The sequence below is a fragment of the Dermacentor andersoni genome, unplaced genomic scaffold (assembly GCF_023375885.2).
Source record: "Dermacentor andersoni unplaced genomic scaffold, qqDerAnde1_hic_scaffold ctg00000042.1, whole genome shotgun sequence".
Lineage (NCBI taxonomy): Eukaryota > Metazoa > Arthropoda > Arachnida > Ixodida > Ixodidae > Dermacentor > Dermacentor andersoni.
In genome coordinates, this window is record NW_027314756.1 from 1,691,770 (window position 1) to 1,711,758 (window position 19,989).

Genomic DNA, 19,989 nt, shown 5'->3' on the forward strand with positions numbered 1-19,989 from the left:
CACTAGCAGCAAGCTTCCCGCAACAGCGTGCCGGGCAATGCCTCGCCCGCAGAGTGTTTTCATGTTAACCGCGCAAGTGGACCGCCGCCGCTCACTGCTGTCAGCTCCAAACGCTGAGAGGTCTGCTGCACCTTCAAAAACAACTGTTGACAATCGCATAATGCACCATTTTGAGAACGCTTGATTTGTCATCGCGTCAATTTGCACAAAAAAATAAGCTGCTATTCGTGGCCTCCAGATTGCAAGGCCTCGCTTGATGCAGTCGAACCGTTTCACATGCAGTGCAGCTGCGGCCAGACGAGGGCTTCGAGTTGAACTTGCCTTTCACCACGGCTCTTGTTCATGCTACAGATTTGACAGTGATCGTTGCTGGTTGCGAAAGATAAAATTTAGACTGGTTTATACTACCAGCCACTGCTTTGCATGCAGAACAAACTGTAGCTGATGTTTGCCATTGGCGGTGGTGACATGTTCGGGCCTGGCGGCCTGTGTGGCAGCACTGGCCGGCCAGCCCCCCACCATTGTGCCAGCATTTAATCTTGCTGTTGCGCAGGTTTATATATGCTCTAGTATAGGGAAACTGCCATTTGTCAGCATCCAGTGTTGGGAAATCGGCGGAAAGGGAGACACCGTGCTGCGTGGTTGTACAATTACCGCGTAAACCTGCTGATCTATGGTTACTTCAATTTCGATGTTCTTATTGTTTTTGCGATCGCTTACGGGTTGCACAGTGGTATGTGCGGAAGTTTCACAATTTCTCAATATACCACAACCCTAATTTCGGATAATGGACTTTAGATACAACAGTCCTTTTTCGCTGGATTATCACGGTTCGTTATAACGAATGTCGACTGTATCTGTTATTTCATTGGCATGTTTTAGTGTATTTTCAATGTAGTGTCTCGCACCTGATCTTGCCTTGTTTGTTAATGAAACATATACTAGTTGGATACCTGCCAAGACTGTGTACATACATCTGGCTGGTAAGGAAATAGCTTATGAGGCATCTTTGTTGCAATGGTGACCATACATTATTGCACCATTTTTTATGGAAGTGGTGAGTGCTCACTTAAGCAATGCTTGCCCTACAGGCTTTCTTTTGAGGAGTTTGCATCTAACGAAGCAATCCACTGCACCGAAATCTACGAATACTCCCAGTCCCTGGCCAATGCAGGATACATGCTGCCACACCTGCAGGCAAGTGCTTTTCCCCTCTACCTCCTCACTTGATTTCTGGGCATCTGATGCTGAAAATGTAAAGCTTAACACTGCATCTTGCCCACTCTGACATTAGATTATTAACTTGTTATCTAGAAGTGTGTGAATACTCACTGCGAAAGCTTAGTGGCTATGGTTGCGCCGCTGAACTCGAGGTTGCAGGTTCGATCCCGGTCACGGTGGCAGCATCTTGTTGAGGATGAAATGCAAGAATGCTTGTGTACTTAAATTTAGGCACGTGTTAAAGAACCCTGGGTCGTCAAAGCTAATCCGCTGTCCCCACCGTGATTATAAGGTCCCCACTACAACGGGCCGCATAATTATGTTGTGATTTTTGCATACAGAACCCCAGAATTCATATACAAGCGTGTGAATATTCTAAACTCGAATCGAATGCTAGTAAATGCCTGTATACAGTGGTGCTATCGGGTGTGCTGGATTCTTCTGCATGTTTTTAGTAAAAATGGCCAAGGATAACCTCAGACTGTCAATGATATATTTAAATTTTTTTTTGTACACATAGTGCTGCTAAGCTTCATTTTTGCAATGAATGGCTGAGGTATTTGTACAAATACATAAATGGTTGAAATATTGCATCCTGCATTAGAAAAATTTTGCTATTTTTGATCAAAATTCAGGATAAATCGTTGGGAGGGAAGTGGTTAATGATGTTAATGACTGGAAGCTTACCGTTATCATTGAAAAGGAAGGTATACAATCAGTGCATTTTACCAGTGCAAACATATGGGGCAGAGACTTGGAGACTGACAAAAAAGCTTGAGAACAAGTAAAGGACCGCGCAAAGAGCGATGGAACGAAGAATGCTGGGCATAACTTTAAGAGACAAAACGAGAGCGGTTTGGATCAGAGAGCAAACGGGTATAGACGATATTCTAATTGACATTAAGAGAAAAAAATGGCGCTGGACAGGTCATGTAATACGCAGATTAGATAACCGTTGGACCATTAGGGTGACAGAATGGGTACCAAAAGAAGGGAAGCACAGTAGAGGACGGCAGAAGACTAGGTGGTGCGACGAAATGAGGAAATTAGCTGGCGCTAGTTGGAATCGTTTAGCGATTCCAACTAGCAGGGGTAATTGGAGATTGGAGGGAGAGGCTTTCATCCTGCAGTGGACATGAAATAGGCTGATTATTATTATTATTATTATTATTATTATTATTATTATTATTATTATTACTAATTGGCTGAATTTCGAAGTCTCTGGTACAAATAATAAAAAGTTGTTTCGAGGAGCTTCTCCCTTTAAGAAGAGTTGTTAGATCGTGACTTAAAGCATACCACTATCTTCACTGGCCTCTTGCAAAAGAACACAGTGTGTGTGCGGCCACACTTGTAGAGTGCAGATGCCGTTCATGGCTGATCTGACTGCTACTCACGACCCGCCATGGTTGCTCAGTGGCTATGGTGTTGGGCTGCTGAGCACGAGGTCACGGGATCGAATCCCGGCCACGGCAGCCACATTCCGATGGGGGCGAAATGCGAAAACACCCGTGTGCTTAGATTTAGGTGCACGTTAAAGAATCCGAGGTAGTCGAAATTTCTGTAGTCCTCCACTATGGCGTGCCTCATAATCAGAAAGTGGTTTTGGCACGTAAAACCCCATAATTTAATTTTAGCTGTTACTCACGGCACACACAAGCGATTCGCGTGCCTTATTTCTTCCTGGTAACAGGATGTTCTTGGCAAGTTGTAGTCCAGTTGACCTAGAGTGATTATAGAAGTTGTGCTTGTGTCTGTTTGCCAAGTTGTAGCTGGCTGTAATGTTAATTGTGGCGCACTAGAGTTTTATTTTCTTGAGGGCTCACAATATACCTGTTCAGGCAAGCCCAGTGCTGGTCTCATTCCATTTTCGTATTTTGCAGTGCACATATGTGTTGAATTTAAATTGTGTTATTTAAAGTGTTATTCAAGGTTTTACAATACATGACGTGTCTTAGCAAATGTGTTGTTGCAGATCTACAAGTTTCTCCATGCCACACGGCTTGCTGAGTTCGGCTTCGCACAAGAGGTGGGTTCTTTCCTGCCAACCTTTTGAATACATGTCTAAATGCATCAAGGGTAATTAAGTCCTTGGTAATATTAGGCTGCGTTTTTTTGAGAAGAGTGTTTGGTCATTCGCGTTCAGGGCAACTGCCTCATAGATGTCATGGGTTAAGGCAGGGCTTGAAAATTTTTTAAATGTAGTTTTGAATACTTGTGTTGCACTGAAAGCACAACAATGTGCTGAGTGAGGCTGCTGCAATCAGTTTTTCACAGCTTGCAGGGTTGTGAGCAAAGGGTATTTTGGGTATTTTAACCCTATCCTCAATTGTGCAGACAGACGAGTTAAATGCTGTTTTTGCATCTAGGGAAAAAAGAATTCCATGTCGTCGTGGTGCTGTTACTTCCCACGGGTTGTTCTTGATACATGTGCTTGAGTCATGTGTAACCAAAAAAGATTAGTGTCCTCTTCCCAGTCAACTAATTCCTCGTCTGCTACTGTGTATTTTGTAGAGTATGAGACACAGTGAAGATAGGGACATGGTTCGTGGTGTATGTCTCAAGGTTCATACCTGTGGAAGTTTATTTTTTAAAAATAACTGAACCACATTTTTCTGTGCATAACTTGTGCTGTTGTGCTTCTGCTCAACATGTGCCTCTTGAGGGGAACATATACCATATTTTGCTGTCTATAAGTCGCACTTTTGTATAACTCGCACCCACCTCAATATGGCAGTTTCTTTTTATGTATATAAGTTGCACCGGTGTATACGATGCACCTGTACATTTGGTAAGCGATTTTTAAAATATTACGGTGACATTTCACTTCGTGAACGCAGGTCACACGCAAGTGTATTGGTGCAATTCCTTTAAAATTGCGATAGCAATAATATGGACTTTCCAGGCACATTTCTGCCGTCGTGGTCGTTGCGATGTTTCATATAAAGTCCAAGGGTGATAACATTGTCTCCGCGTGCCGTTTGCCGTATGTGCCAATGAAAGTGTGCGACGGTGAGCCAAATCACGCACTGGGAAGGAAAGTGGGAAGGCAGCATGTGCGAGAAGAGAAGTGGATTTTACTCTGGTAGCAACTGCGTAGTTTGCGCGGCAGTGCGCTCCGTACTTGAAAATGATCTGCAGATGTGATGACTTCGGATTCAGTCGACTCGCGGTCGGCCTGCAGCCGCTTGCGTTGCTGCTCCGTCCTTCTCGCACAGCGCTCGGCAACTCAATCACAAGACGAACCCAGTACCTCCATAGCGGTCACACAATCCGCAGCAACTGCCAGAGGAGGTCAACCCAGCGCACTTCGTGTGGCCATAGCATCCATTATAATTTTGACAACAGTTTTCTCAGAAAAAAAAAAAAAAAAAACATACGTATAAGTTCTACAAGACGCACTGACAAAAAATTAAGAACAACACCATGACTTATACACCAAAATATACGGTAGGCAAAACTTTAATAGTAAAAATTGATGCTTCCTGCAAGTTTCTTGTTTGGCATTAAAGTCCAGGATCATGGCCTTGAAGATACCAAAGGCTTTGGTGCCTGTGTTGGTGTAATTTGCTCTTTTTTTTTCTACTCTGTCTTTGTAGTTATGGTGGGCTTGCATTGTTGACTGTCCAGTTAGTGCAGGGCAGTTTTTTTGTTTACATAGTGTACAAACAATCGCCTGGCATGCTTACCAAATGGAACTGTAGACAAGTGCAGCTGATATTCATGGTGGAGCGAGTGAGAGGCCGGCTACTTTTCTTTAATGGCACGATTAATTTTACATTGTGGCCTGGGTACAGTGTTGCCTCTTGTGTTCATGCAAATGGTCACTCTGGTCCTCTTTGTGTGTCCTTTTTCAGGGAGTGATAGATTGCTGTAAATGCACATTGCAAGGAAAAGAAACAGGGCTGTCTAAATAAAGTTAAAAAAAAAAAAAAGGTTAGAAGATGTTTTGGCTTCCACATGAAAGGCTTGTTCACAACAAGGCCTCGGTGTGAACAAGGCTTCCACATGGAAATGGCGACACCTGTGTAAATGTTTTAACCACACATTTTTGGTCCATGTTTCATTTTCTTTTCGTGTAATATGAACTTTCTTCCTAACTGAAGAGGCTGCTAAGTTGTCAATTTCACGGTTGTAAGCACATTGTATTGCTTGGAATTTGAGAGCAGGTGAACGAGCACCATCTTGGCGGGTGTTGTTGCAGGCACTACACTATTGTGAAGTCCTAGCAGAGGCAATGGTTCGGCAGTGCGAATCGGCGCAGCTGGCAGCCCAGACGTACGAGCTGGCAAGCCGCCTCAAGTACCATGACCCTCACTTCAGCCAAGGCCAAGGCGAGCTGGAGGAACTGGGCGAGCCCCCGTGGCTTGCCAACTTTGCCCACCTGGTCACCCAGCTGCATCAGCAACTACGTGGCAACAGCAACATGTCTCAGGTGCAAGATCAAGAGTAGTAGCCAGCAGCCGTCAAAAAATGTATGGTGATGTAGTCACCAACTATTAAAATGGACTTGGCAGAGTCTGCCTGAAAGGCACGATAATTGGGAGTCCAAAATAATGGATAATGTACAAGCAGGAAGTGCCAACCATTCTCATGCATTTTCTCATATTAACCACTGTCCGCAGTAATGTCACTTGACCTTGAAGGCATATGAGAAAAAAAAAATGTGCCAGAAAATAGATTATGAGAACAAAGAAAAACTGTGCAAAAAGGAACAAGACAGAGAAAGAACCACACGACACGGGCGCAGCAGGTGAGTCTGCGCCCTTGTCGTGTGGTTCTTTCTCTGTCTTGTTCTTTTTTGCGCAGTTTTTCTTTGTTCTCATAATGTCATACCAACTAGCCCCTCACCGTACGCTTCTAGAGAAAATAGATGTCTTGATTTCGCAACCTTCCAGAAAAGTTTGTTAATGCGTTGCTGCATGCACATATGCTTGCATGTGACCGAGTCAATCTGTAGTTTGACGATTGTCATGCTGTCATTGCAGTTAAATAAAAGCACAATCCATGCACACACCAAAACTCAGTCCCCTAGCAACTTGCTACAGAGGTTGGCCACGCTCCTCACGTCATCGTTCTCATTGGTGCAGACATCAAGACCACATGGAGTCTGTGCTGTTTGAAGCTGCTTGATGTTTCTGAGGGACAAACATTTGTTACGGCAGACAGTGACGTTGTTTGAGACCTCGTTGCTGTTCAGACATGTAAAGGAAAAGGCGCTGGTCATTCAGGACATCTGCGACCAGCATGCAAAGTCAGCCTTGAAAACTTAAGTTTGGCTTGTCCTGTGGCTAGCAGTTTGTGCCAGGGTTTGGGCAAGGTTGGTATATACTAAATCAATTAGTGCTTCACTGCGTCTCGTTTCTAGGAGGTGCCGGCAATCTATAAAAACAAAAACATTGGCTTTCTGCTCGTCTCAGGGGCTGAGTTAGCACATGGTCACGCAGGTGGAATGTGAAATATAGAATGGCGAGCTGCAAGGCATTTAAAAAGTTGGTCATCCCTATACGGGCATCCCTATACTTTATATCTATGAGACGAGTGGCAATGCTGCAAAGCTGTCAGAATAATTGAGTGTCTCCAAACTGATTGGTGTCTAAATTGCTGGTCGGCGACTCAAGTACTTGCCCAATGATGAAAGCACTCCTCAGTTAAATTCTGTCACTAGTGCTGAACCACTCGTTGCAAAAACATCCTTGTATTGTATTATAAGAGGAAATAAAATGCTACTTGTCCAGTTCTATTTCATTTTTAGCAAAACGAACTCATTGAGATTACCCTTCACGACGACGCGGACAGTCCAAAGGTTTCGTTTTCGCTCGACTCCAAGTTGCCCACGTTTCATGTTTCATTAGTTCTGTTATTGTCTAGTGCTGTGCTGGTTTTGCTGGCTTGCGAAACTCACACAAACTGCAAGTAGCAGAGAATTCAACTTCCATGTGATGTCGCGGGATGCCTGAACGGTCTACGCCACTTGACCAAAAAGCAACTGCAGCGGCGAATCCACCGCTCTGTCTTGGCTCGGTAGCGGCGTTTCGGGTGTCATTTTACTCGCTGACGGCAGCAAAGGATGGTGATGGTGTATGCAACGTCACCATTCCCCTATTTGGGTGGCGGGAGATTTGAATTTTGAAAAAGGTATTCGGACCCTTCAGATGCAATTTTCTCTTAAACTAAGCCTTTTCTTGGCACAAAACAAGCATTGCGAGGTTTCTGGAATGGTATTTAAACACTCCACATTGACTTAGTATTTGTCTTTAGTGTTCCTTTAATGTTTAAAGACGACTGATAATTGGGACAGCTGCCAGCTCTACATTCGATTATCCGGACTCAGTCTGTGGCTGTAGCGTACGCCAACTCTGCCGCCATTATCTTCTCTCGCAACCTCAACGAGACATCAAGTATGGCCTCCAAGATTACACGCTAGATGGTAATCCCTGTGGCCTTGCCTTGGTTGCAGCACTGCACCCCAGAGATTTAACTGCAAATGCTGATTTTGGAGGCTTTGTCTGAATTGTGAGGTCACATCAACATCGCGATCATCAAATCCATTCCGGCACCACCGCGCATGGCCTGTACTTGTTTGTTGAATTTGCCTTCCGGACAGCATTCTGCCATTTTGTGCTTGTTTGTTTGTTTAGTATGCATACCAGATAGTGCTCTGCTGGGTCCAAGAAGTTTTTCTCGTGAAGTTATCAATAGTCCACGTCAAATGGTACCACTGGTGCCCTTGCAGTCCAGCTTTTAATGAGTCTTGAGTCGCAGGCCAAATGAACCCGGCTCCGTGGTGTAAATCGGAAGCGTTTTTTGCTGATATCGGTGTGCCATGAATACGCTATGCTTATCGGGAATATTAGATGTAATGAAGGTATTTGTGTCACACACAACATCGTTATAATGAGGTTTGACTGTATATGGCCAGATGTGCACCGGTTCACGTACAAATTCATCTTCAAAAGGTGTGGGCTTTTAGCTGTTGAAAACAGAGTTTGATTTCAATATAATAACATGAATGTGGGATATCTTTCAGGTTGGAATCCATTATGGCCAGGAGAGTGGCTATGAAGGTCACGAAGCACATCCCGTGTCTCAGGTTCCTAGCACTGAGAACTTGCATGGTCAACAAGGCTTCAGCAGTGAGTACTAACAGCTGCAGCATTTTTGATAGCAACTGTGTGAAGGGGAAAAAAAAGGAAGACTGGCTTTTCCAATATTAACATTTCTATGATCATCTGGTTCAGTGGTGCGACATTCATTGTTGGCATAGCTTTGAAGCTTTGTGCACCTAAATTCACTGGGCACGCAGAAAAAAAAAAAAAAGCATCCCTTTTTGTGAAATCAACAAAAGAACAAAAAAAATGCACGAGTTTCAAGCTAGCTTGTCATTGTGCGTGATGATAAAAACTTTAATGACATAACTTTGCATCAAGAACATGCATTGCATGCGGCATAATTATTGCATTGACATTTCATTTTTACCTGATTATGCATGACCACTGTGCATGAGATTTTATGACATGATTGTTCGTTACTTTATCATATGAGCATGTGAGCATCAAACCACGAATACAGAAATCTATAGGCAATTACAGTCGCCAACACAATTCTCGGACGCCTTATCTTTTTGAACTGCTAAATTATTTTGACTTCCCATGACACTGCCACATGCTTCATCATGGCTCTCGCATGCAGCCTGGCAAAAGAGTTTATGAGCAAGTGATATCTGACAACGAAAAGCTCTGGCTAGCTGTACGCTGTGGTCAAGGCCGTGGCTGGTTTCTTCCTACGTCAGAGTCTAGAAAGAATGTAGTGCTAAATGCATCTCGCCTCACGTCCTCTCACAAGTGGTGACCCAGATGCGATTAAAACATGTGACATTCTCATCAATTTTTGTGTTTTTTTTACAATGCCAGCATAGTGGAAAATTCGTTTACCAAACCTGGCTGTATGTTGTGCTTTGTTGAAATATGTGCTGCATTTATCTGATTCTAACGCACCCTGAAATCTAATGTGCACCCAATATATGTGGGTTTAAGCTTTTGAGGGTCAATTGTTTTTACCAAATGTGAATGCCCAGGGTCTTCCTCTTCTTTCTTTCTTTCTTTCTTTTTGCAGATGGGGTTGCATAAATACTTATAATAGGAATAAAAAAGTAGATGCAGTGGAATAAATATACTGTATACCAAATCGGCACTTGAGACGTAGTCCACATCAAAGGAATCGCCGCTCGACTCACTTGCAGAAAAGCAACCGGCACGCACTTCATAGCGTAATCAAATTGTGTGTGCTCGCACACACAAGAAAACTCTATGGTTATGCACCTGTCAGAAAAGCCAAACGAGTCAGAAATTTGGCGGTAATCCTTTGTCCCATCGCCAACGAGAGTCTCAAGAAAAGAAATGCAGGCATGGCAGCATCGTTCATATACAGTGTGCAGATAGCACACAGTATATGCACTGCAGATAGTCTAGGCTGTGTTTTGCGAAGTCAATTTATGGCTTTCTGCCCACAAGCAAGCTTCAGCTTTTTAATGTCAACCCTTTCATTATGCTAGAAATGTGCTAATTTTCGGAGCTTTTTTGTTTTAATGTTTTACTTCAAGACGTTATAGTCGCAACATATACCATGGTACATAAAATTATAGCCTGATCACTCATATTTTGAGTGTATAAAAAGCAGTAATAATTGCTCAGACAGCTCTTTAGAATTCTAATGCGAAACTTGGAAGTAGCACCTCAAGAAATGTTAATAAAAGTAATAATTTGCTATTTTTAGTATAACTACTGAGAGTAAAAGCAAATCTGAAATATACAATATATGCACCTGGCTCCTAGTTCCCAACTTTTGTAGGTCAGATCAGGCAAACAGTTATTGTGAAGATTTGTTGCCGTCAGTACTAGCCATAGTGATACTCATGCTGTGCGGGAAAACAGTACCTTTAAAAAATGTGAAAACAGGTAAGTTCCTGTTGTACAGGGAACATTTGTTTTTACTTATTGCAGCAGGCACCTGTTTTTTTTTTTTTTTTGTTTTGTTTTTTTACAGCATTCTTTAGGCTCGCGAAACAATGCTTGCTAGGTCACAGAGCATGCAGACGCCTCCTCATACTTGATTATGGTGTTCGATCAGTATTTCTGTTCAAACGAGGTGGTTCAGTGTGCGTTCAACTGGCAATGGAACATCCGAGTGCTTTGTTCAGTTCCTGTACAGTGCTGTACAGTAATGGGGAGTGTTGCGCAATACAGTCGCCGACCGTTTATTCGGACCTCACTGGGACTGCGGAAATGTCCGAATAAACAGGTGTCTGAAAAAGCAGATTAAGAAAAAAAAATGATATCTTTTATTTCCATGCACTTATTTGGGCTCGGCAGTAGGCTTGAAGAAATCGTGAATGCGCCGTTGCACGCTGTTCCGTTTACGTGCAATCAGATAAGCCTGAATCTCGGAGAGGGTCGTGCGGTCACTATAGGCGGCTGAAAGCACAGTCACTGCTTGTACATGCTCCGCATGCGACGGCAGCGTAGCACATGGTGCGTCATCTTCCGATTCAGAGTCATCGTCCGGCGGTGCAGCAGAAACCTGACGAATGATCTTGCCATCGTCGAGTTCTGCGCTTGTCAATACAGCAGTGTCAGCACCTATGAACATTTTACGCATCAGTAGGGAGCACATCGGAAGGCGACAAATCTTAGGCCTCCCGGCACCCGCTTGCCGGCATTCCCCAGCGCAGTCTGCGTGGGCACTGTCGGCGCCATTAGACCCTTGACGCGATGTTTACGTATGCCGCGTTGGATCACCGAAACCTCGACACAGCACACAAAGCAAACATCACCGTGCCGACACCAGTCGCACAAACGAAAAACGTGGCCTGCTCGCAGCGTCTTGCGCGAAGAAACAAATCAGCTGCTGAATTGTCTTGACATGGCTTACTAAGCTGAAAACGGAACTGCTGTAGAGCCACTCTATCGAACCAGGCAGCAACGATGATGATGAGCGGGGATTTTCAGTAGCGCCACTTCATGGGGCAGCAAGGAGGCTCCGTACAAAACAAAAATGGCGTTCAGCAAGTCGAACCATGCACCGGTCAGAGTCGGTGCATGGTGCTCTCGATCAAGTTGGCTCAAGAAGTGTCCGAAAAATCAGACGAGAGGTTGCAAGGTGTCCGAACTTTTGGCAGTTGTTATACATTATGGTCTATGGGGAGAATGGCGGTGCTGCGAAGCTGACCGAATAATCGGGCATGTCCGAATTTTTGGAGTCCGGAAAATCAGTCGGTGACTGTATTGTAGAATAATGAATAAGAGCACTTGTACAAAATGTAAGAGATTAGACTGCTAATCAGAGTTCGGTTGAAGGCTGGCCTGAAATCAACTGCGTGCTCTTGCGTGAGTGAAAACCTCACACGACAAGGATTGCACGTAATAATTTTTACATACACTGTTGAAATACACATGGATAAAAGACAATGAGCAAAACGAGAACAAGCTGAAAGCAGGAGTCAACGTTTCGACACGTGGACTTGTCTTCTTCAAGGCGTCTTGAAGAAAAGTCCACTTGTTGAAACACTGGCTCCTGCTTTCACCTTGTTCTCATTTTGCTCATTGTCTTGAATTTCCATCTCCCGCCTTCCCCGTGTTTTCTCATGGATAAAAGAAACTCGTGGTGAGGAAAACGAAGTTGCACTTGATATTAGTCACACAATTATCGAAATAACGCATACTCATGAGCATGTACCATTGTTTGAGAGATCATTAAAACAGCCTTCACGTCAGATTAAAAAATGAGAAAACCTGATAGAAGCTTCTGTCTCTTCAGTCTAGCTTTCATTTAAAAATTGTTTCCGAGTCTAACAAAACACAAATTTTGCGGCGCATTAGCACTGGAGGATAGTTTCGGCAATACATACCTCCAGTTGAAGTTTTACATTTCTAGACTCCCTAATCTGCCAAATATTGTCAACAGACACTGCATGGCGTTGTTGGTAGAGTTCCAGTGGAAATGTTTAACAATGTGTAGGACAGCTGTCGATCAAATTGATCGATTTTTATGGGTCTGATAATTTATTTTTATTTTATTTACAATACTGCCAGTCTCAGTGAGACCAAAGCAGGCGGGCATTGTATTAGACAGTTTCACAAAGGACACAAACAGCTCGTGCTGGATGGTACAGTAAAAACAAAAAGGAAGAAAAGCTACTAAGTATTGCAAAAAATCACCAATGACGATGTGAAATACAATACTTTTCGTTAGTATAACACCACTCAATAAGAAATATAGTATTACTGAAATTTATATCAAAATAGCGAATAAATGAACCATGTAAAGTTACAGAAGTTATACAGAGAACAGTGCAGAAGCGACCACAGTTTGGGACTTGAGATGCTGAAATTTTATGCACAGGAAAGAAGTATTACAGTGAAGATATGCAGGCGTGTTAAGTAGCATATTCCATATTTGATGTCTCTGGTATAGGCTTGTGCGAATAGTGCTTTTTTGGTTCGAAGTGAATTCGAAGCGAATAGTAATTCTTCTCGAATAATTTCCAAGCGAATACTTCGAATAGTAGCAAGTAAAGAAAAAAAGATGGCAGAGGACTAAGTCTGGGATTTATTCAAGGAAAGTAAACAACTTGATTACTTATAAAAATCTACAAATTTTCGTGCAAGAACACTAGCTGTTCCACATGGTGGGGTTTGAGGTGCTCCCTTCTGCAGCTTACAACGGCTCCTGCAGTCGAAAAAAGCCTTTCACTTCTTGTCTGGGTGGCTGGTATCGAAAGATTCCTACGGGCAGCTGCAACCAGGGTTGGGTAAAGGTGGCTGCCCTTGCTTTTCCACCACACAAGGGGGTTTTCAGACCGGGAAAGAAGGGGGGGCCTTCAAGTACCCAGCAACCTCATCCGAGATCCGAGATGGCCTTTTGCGTGCATCCCACTTCCCTTGGTAGTCTTTGTGCAAATCCGGGTGTCTCTTTAAATGCGTTGCTAGGGTTGTTGTCATACTTGTCATGGTCTTCAGGACGGCCTTGCATTTAAGACATCGAGCTTCGGCATAGAAAGTATTGCATAGAAAGTATTGCTCGCCAGTTTTTCTGCAAGACGCATAACGAGGGACTTTCGCATAGAAAAAAATGGCCACAATAATTCATTGTTTCGAAAATCACATTTTCAGTTTCTAGAACTCTTTTTATATCTGGTTCCGAAATATCACCGTAAACCACGTAGCAGTGCTCTAAAAAATTTGTCTGATCAGCCAAGGTGGCGAATAATTTCGCGGAAATCAAGAAAGAATAGCGTTTTTCAAGTCACAGTATCTCCACAACGACGCAACCGAGTGCCTCCATCTTGGTCTTGTCGGAAAGCACATTTCTCCAGGTCCGTTCAATCGGCCTGGACCACTGTGAACCAGTTCACGGCGGTTCACACGAATTTCAGAAATTGTGCAGCTCGATTTCTTTGGTGCAGGCACAGCGCGACACTCGAAATGAATGCCAAGGTGCAGACACGGTACAGGCATTACGTTATGGCTAACTAACATGCACGGAATGTGCATGTTTGAGAGGTCCCGAAATGCAGGTACGATCGGCTACTGGGCCATAAATACACACCACATTTGCATAGAATCATCAGACTAAGAGCGGTTTTAATGGCGCTCCTGCCCGTGTGCTGCGTCATCTGTTACGCTGCTGTTTCGCGCCTGTACGCCTGCACAAAGTCAGAACCGACAGTGGAGTGGGTGCAGCAAAATCATGAACCAGCCCTGCACCTTTCCTGCGCCTTTTGAAACGAATGGTGTGGTTCAGCGGTCGCCATTGGTACACCGCTGAAACAATTGGAGGGTGCAGCACCTTGTGAACTGGTTCAGGTGGTGCACACGAATTGAACATACCTTCCGTCTTCAGGCTTGCTGCTTCAGTTATCTCTTCCCATGGCAGGTCTGGACGTTCTCTCTCTGTCTCTCTCTCCTTGCAGCCTGAACTGGCGTCAAGGTAGCAAATAATTTTTTTCTACACTGCCGCACCGCTCATCTCCACAAGAGGACGCTGTGAGCCAACCCTGGAGTCGGTTTTCAACAAGTTCGCACGTGCACAGGTGCATTTTTCATGGGCTGATGAAGGATTAAATACAAGATACAAATAACCATGCCTAGATACAAAATATTTACATTTATTTACAGCGAATGCTTTAGGTGAGCGTCCAGAGTTTGACAAGGTCGTCTCCTCTTGGGAGGGACTCGAGGCCTACGACTGCGCGTAGCCATGGGTCATCTTCTCGCACGATGGTTGTTGGAACTGGTAAATTGTATAATACCGCCATCGTTCTAGCAAGCGTTACGAGTTGCTAATTGTTCAAGGCAGAATCAATCAGCATGCCCCTTACGCGTGACATTGAGAGCCCTGGTTCGGTGACTTCGCTTTCGGGAAACAGGGCCAATTGGATAACCTAAGACCATTCTCGGTCCACAGATAAGCCGTGTGTGACGTGTCCAAGAAACTCGAGGTCTTTGGGGTGGACAGCGACAACACACTCCTGCGGTGAGAACTGGAAGCCCAGCGCGGGTAAGATTTGTTGTGCCTTTTGCCGGTCTGGTAGTCCCAGTCCCTCTGAAATACTGAAAAGGCCGTCATCCCCCAACACGTATGTTGGGAAAGTCTGCTTCCACATATTCAACTGTAGGAAGGTGATGATGAAGTAGTTGATCATCGAATCGAGCAACTGCGTGTAGTAGCTACCAGAGGGAACACCTATCTTCTTGAGCCACATTCTACCTTCCGGCATGATCATCGGGGTTCGAATGAAGTGCTTGATAGTGTATTCAAAAGCGTACTCAGACTCAAGAGTCTGGGAATCGCAAATACCTTCTGAGCATCTCGAAGACCTCGTGAATCATCCACGACTGTGATGGTGCGTCGAAGCTCTTCATGTCAAGTCCAATCCCAATGCAGCGTTCCTCACCAGTGTAGATACACTCGTTGAGTAGTTGAGGCAGCATGTGATAGAAGTGGAGTCCCACGACTATCAGGTGATCGTGACTTTGATAGTACCTGATCAGGGGTGACGCTGGAAGTCCCTCCAACAGTATGTTGTGGAAGGCTTTACCCCAGACGTGCCTTATTTTTGGCGAGTCAATGGTCGCAAGTTGGGTTCTAGTCCAAGCCAAGTCTGGCGTGTACCTGAATCTCCTTGCTGATAGGTTGAGATCTTTGTCTTCAATCCAAGCGTATGGTGAACCAACCGCTCTGCGAATGGCTAGTTCATGATTCCCTGGTTCCCCATTCTTTCCATAGTATTTCCACCCCGCTGATGAAGTCGGAATGAATGATACCTGGCAAAGTTTTGACTATCCTAACGAGTAGATGGGAACTTGGGGCCTGAATTCTTCTGTGTGGCGAAGTGCTACATCTATGTCTGTGTCGATAGGTCGGGTCATAATGGGTTTATCATGCATCCATAGATTATGGTAGTGCCTTCAAGGGTATAGAATGATAGAGTCCATTCACCGAACACTTCGACTGGATCTTTACCTAAAATCGCGGACAAGGCGTATCGGACGTAAGGATCGGTGATCTGTGCCTCCTTTTCAATGTAGTGGGGCGGTCCCGTTCCTCTTTCCTGACGACTGGCATTGTCGCCATAAATGCTAGTTTTGGCGGACGTCGCTCAATAGCTGATGGACGCACTGGAGCTCTGCTTTTGCAGAACCAAAACAAAGCTCACACAAAAGATTACCATGCGGACACTTTAATCGCACTGTCCTGTGTGTTCATGGCTCCTGTCTTCGTCATGTTGCGCTGCCCCTTCAAGATATTTATGACACAACATACAAGGGAAGCGATTGCAAAATGCCCATCTTCAGGGGAAATGATGAGCGACTACTGTGGCTGCAAAATTAATTTTGCAGCTATGTGAAGAAGATTCAAGGCTGTTTCATCAGAACTGGTGTTGGGAGCTTCACAGAGGAAGCACACAACGCCCCACATTTTAGCACAAAGTCTACAGTGGAGGTAGCCCAATTTCTGCTGAGAAGAGGGGTGTACTATGTTCTGACTAGGAAACTCAGTGATCCTATCGAGGCATTATTCGGAAAACTTCAGTTTATGTGCGGAGGTAACAACGTGCTGGACGAAAGAGCCATTGCGGCAGCTCTGGATCACATTGTAAAGAAAAAAAGCACTGCCACTGAAAGAAGTCATCATACAAGGTAAAGATACCAAAGAAGCAGTACCTCTGCTTCTCAAGATCTAGTTCAAGAACTGATAGCTCTGCGAGCACATCCTCCAGCTCCGCCTCCATCTCTTGCTTATGCAGGCTTAGTGTATGTAGGTGGTGATATTGCCAAGCTTGTCAGTTATCTTGGGTGTGGCGCTTGCGTCATGCTTGTGACGACAAACAAGACTGGCAGTCCTCTGTACAAACTTCTGCGTGTACAAGAGCAAGGCGAATTTCACTATCCTGGAAACAATTTCGTCGTTTTTTGAAAAGGCACTCAAAGAATTCCCGTGATCGAAGATTCTCGAAGCCTTGATGCTAATTGTTGAGCCGCATCTGGAAGATTCACCCCTCCTGTGCTGGCCAGAAGGTGTTGAGAGAAGTCGCACCAAATGCTTAGCACAACTGATCTCTTAAAAGTTTCACTGAATTCTTCTTCTCAACTATATAAAGAAATTAACAGACCGAAATGACAAGCCCTCTGGTTTCATCCACAAACAAATGCGAAAGCATTTCAGGTTGTAAACAACATGCCTCGGAACTGTGAGTCGCATGAGGATGTTGTACAGTTTATTACAAGCAGTGCCTATTACTGCTTTCAGTTCATTTAAGTATGTGCAACGTTGTCAGAGTTTCAAAAGGAAAAGCATCTGCCTCATTAGTGTATTTCGTGCATTGAGAACAGATTGAGCAGATACATTTGAACGCTTTTGAGTGGCAAATGCTTTTATTCTTATGATATATCTTCAAGTACCGCCAGAGACTGCGCTGGCCTTTAAGATTAAAGTAAATGTTTTCTAACCTTGGTTTCTTACTGAAGTATCTTGCTTTACTGTTACACCTGGCAGTCATAAATGATCATCCATGCACGCTAATGCTATGTGCTATCACCTTTACATGCCAACTTCTATGTTTTCAGTTCCGTCTACTAGTTTCCAGCTTTGCATGCTTATAGCGGGGGCTGTACAAGATACGGATGGCAAGTTCTTGTTCAATGCTGGGAGCAGCTGTTCAGAAACCTGTGCAAGGTATCCGAACCAGTGCCCGTTGTAACCGACCATGCTTGAGCGAACATTTCTTCGGTTCCCCTCGAGCGGAGAGGGTTGGCTCGCAGCACCTCCAGAGAGTTGCAGCACTACCGTATAGTGCAGAATATAGGTAGAGGTTTTTTTCCAAAAAATATTACTAAAAGGTCACCCCTAGACTTATGTAGCGTGCCGAACAGAAGCACGGCCACGTTCGAGCGTAGAGTTGCAGTTGCATTCGAGGATGACCGTGCCTGGATTAGCCAGAGCCACGCAGTCAGATGGATGGCGTTTGCAGTTTGCTTTCCTTTTTAAACCTTATGTGCGTGTTCCACTGTGTCAAGAGATAATCAAATGCGGAGCTCATATTCCGAAGAAATGGGGATCATGTGCAGTAATGGGATGAGGTGCAGGAATAAATGAACTGTGTGGCATAATTAGGGGTCAAATAAAAACTGGTAAACCTTTGTTTTCTTCCTTTCTCAAGGCGATATATTGAATGCTAACAAAATTTCCCCGATGTCCTAATAACGGCAGCAATTTGACATTTAGGGAGCATGTGGGTCACATTCTTACATGCAGAAAATTTTTTTTTTTTTGTAGGTGAATTGTGTGTTTTGAAAATATTTATGGAATAGCCGTTTTCTTCCCTATTTTTATGCGTCGTACGCCTGAGATGTAGTTGGTTTTCCAGATCCCCTGGGTGAACAAAGCAAAACACATTGTTTATATTTGCTTGGATTAGGAAGCATGTTATCGGTTGTCTATGTCTTCGAGCTCGCGCAGGATTCCATTGTCACATGCCTCCAATCTGAATGACAGTTCAACTGAGAGCAGGGGCGTTCTCTTTCATGACCGGCCTTCATCTGTTGCATATGAGGCCGTTCTCTTTCGTGTGGGCTGCTTGTAGAGATACTCCGGAAAATACGGCAAAAGATTATGGGTACCGCATCAGACCGAAGCGCAGGCTTTCCACGCTGTGTAGATACTTACTGGCCTTCGATGATATGCACATAATGCCTCAATATGTACTTTGCATCAAAGTGCGGCTCACAAATGGAGTTGGTAACTTCTAAAGGGCCGATCGGTGCGGTGAAGATTGAGCTCCCGCACGCGTCGCCTTTCTTCATCTTTAGGGACTCCGAAGAGCGAGAGCTTGGCCTGACCTTTCTATCTACTGTATATGGTTTGCAACCCACTGTGCAACAGTAGTTCTTTTGCCAAGGTGTGCTCATCCTCTCATTCTTCGAACACTTTACCAAGTCGCCGAGTTACAAGTCAAACCACAGACATATGCGAGGGCCGTCTGTGCGCGTAAACATCGTGCAGACGGCATCGTTTCACAGAAGCGAGGAACCTCAATTCATGGCAAAGCAGTAATTTTATTGTATTCTTTTTTTTCGCACATACTAGAAACAAAACTCGACGAAACAAACACAAGCACGACGGTGTGTTCAGTAGACGGCGGCGTGTCGAGCAGACGACAGCTCGGCGCCGCCGTAATCACCGTCGGTAGGCGTGGCTCCGCCGGGCTGCCAAGGCACCGGATTGGCCGGAACGTCAGAAGAAGGAGGAGCTTTAAGAAGAAGGCGACTGCAGCGCCGTCACAAATTTCAAAGTTTTTTGCTTCACTCTCGCCGCTTGCCGTGGCCTCCGTTGGACCCACTCCCCCATTCTAGTGCACTCTAACGCGGCCTACGCAGTTGGACCAACTCCATCTTCCCTTTTTGTGTAGCAATCGTTCCTGGCATTGCTAATTTCCTGACAACCCGCAAAATGAGTATGAGTACTCGGCGTCAGTTCATCGCAGCGTTTAAAAAGAAGGTCATTGAATATGCTGAAATGCATGGGAACATGTCTGCCCAGTGGCAATTTGGTGTCTCAGAAAAAAGCGTCCGGTACTGGCGAACGCAGAAAGTCGAGCTGTCTGCCTACAACGTGCGGAAGACGTCCTTTCGTGGGTGCCGCGCGGTGCACCTGGAGCTTGAAGACAAGATGGCAGATTTCGTCTGCAAACATCGTGTCAGACCTTTGCTCAAAGCTATCGAGATCACCCGAGAATCCGGACTGCCCAGGGAACAACTCAAGGGCTCCATTTACTCGATTCGTCACTTCATTCGACGCAAGGGATTCGCACTTCGACGGCGCACATCAATCTGCCAGAAGCATAAGAGGACAAGGTGGTCAAATTCCAGCACTATGTTATCCGTCTCCGGCAGCAGCATGGCTACATGTTGGGACAAATCGGCAATGCGGATGAAACGCCGGTGTGGTTCGACATACCGTCGCCCACCACAGTGTGCGAACACGGCGGAAAAGAAGTCAAGCTTCTTTCTACGGGGAATGAGCATTCGTGCTTCACAGTGATGCTTGCGTGTACTGCAGATGGCAGAAAGCTGCCCCCATACATAATCTTCAAGAGGAAGACGCTGCCGAAAGAGGCTTTCCCGCGGGATGTTGTCGTTCGCGTGAATGAAAAGGGTTATATGGACGAGGCCTTCATGCTCAATTGGATCAAGACCGTCTGGAATCGGC

At 44.8% G+C, this 19,989-nt stretch overlaps 1 protein-coding gene across 6 annotated transcripts in view; it reads left to right on the forward strand.

The window, feature by feature from the left end:
* LOC140212784 (uncharacterized) overlaps nucleotides 1–19,989 on the forward strand; it is a 237,803-nt gene that overhangs the window by 133,745 nt on the left and 84,069 nt on the right. For all 6 annotated transcript variants that reach the window (XM_072285779.1, XM_072285783.1, XM_072285780.1 and 3 more), the window contains exons 25-28: nucleotides 1,092–1,197; nucleotides 3,197–3,250; nucleotides 5,426–5,656; nucleotides 8,252–8,357. In XM_072285779.1, coding sequence (XP_072141880.1) covers nucleotides 1,092–1,197; nucleotides 3,197–3,250; nucleotides 5,426–5,656; nucleotides 8,252–8,357 — 497 coding nt within the window. The remainder of the gene's footprint in view (nucleotides 1–1,091; nucleotides 1,198–3,196; nucleotides 3,251–5,425; nucleotides 5,657–8,251; nucleotides 8,358–19,989) is intronic.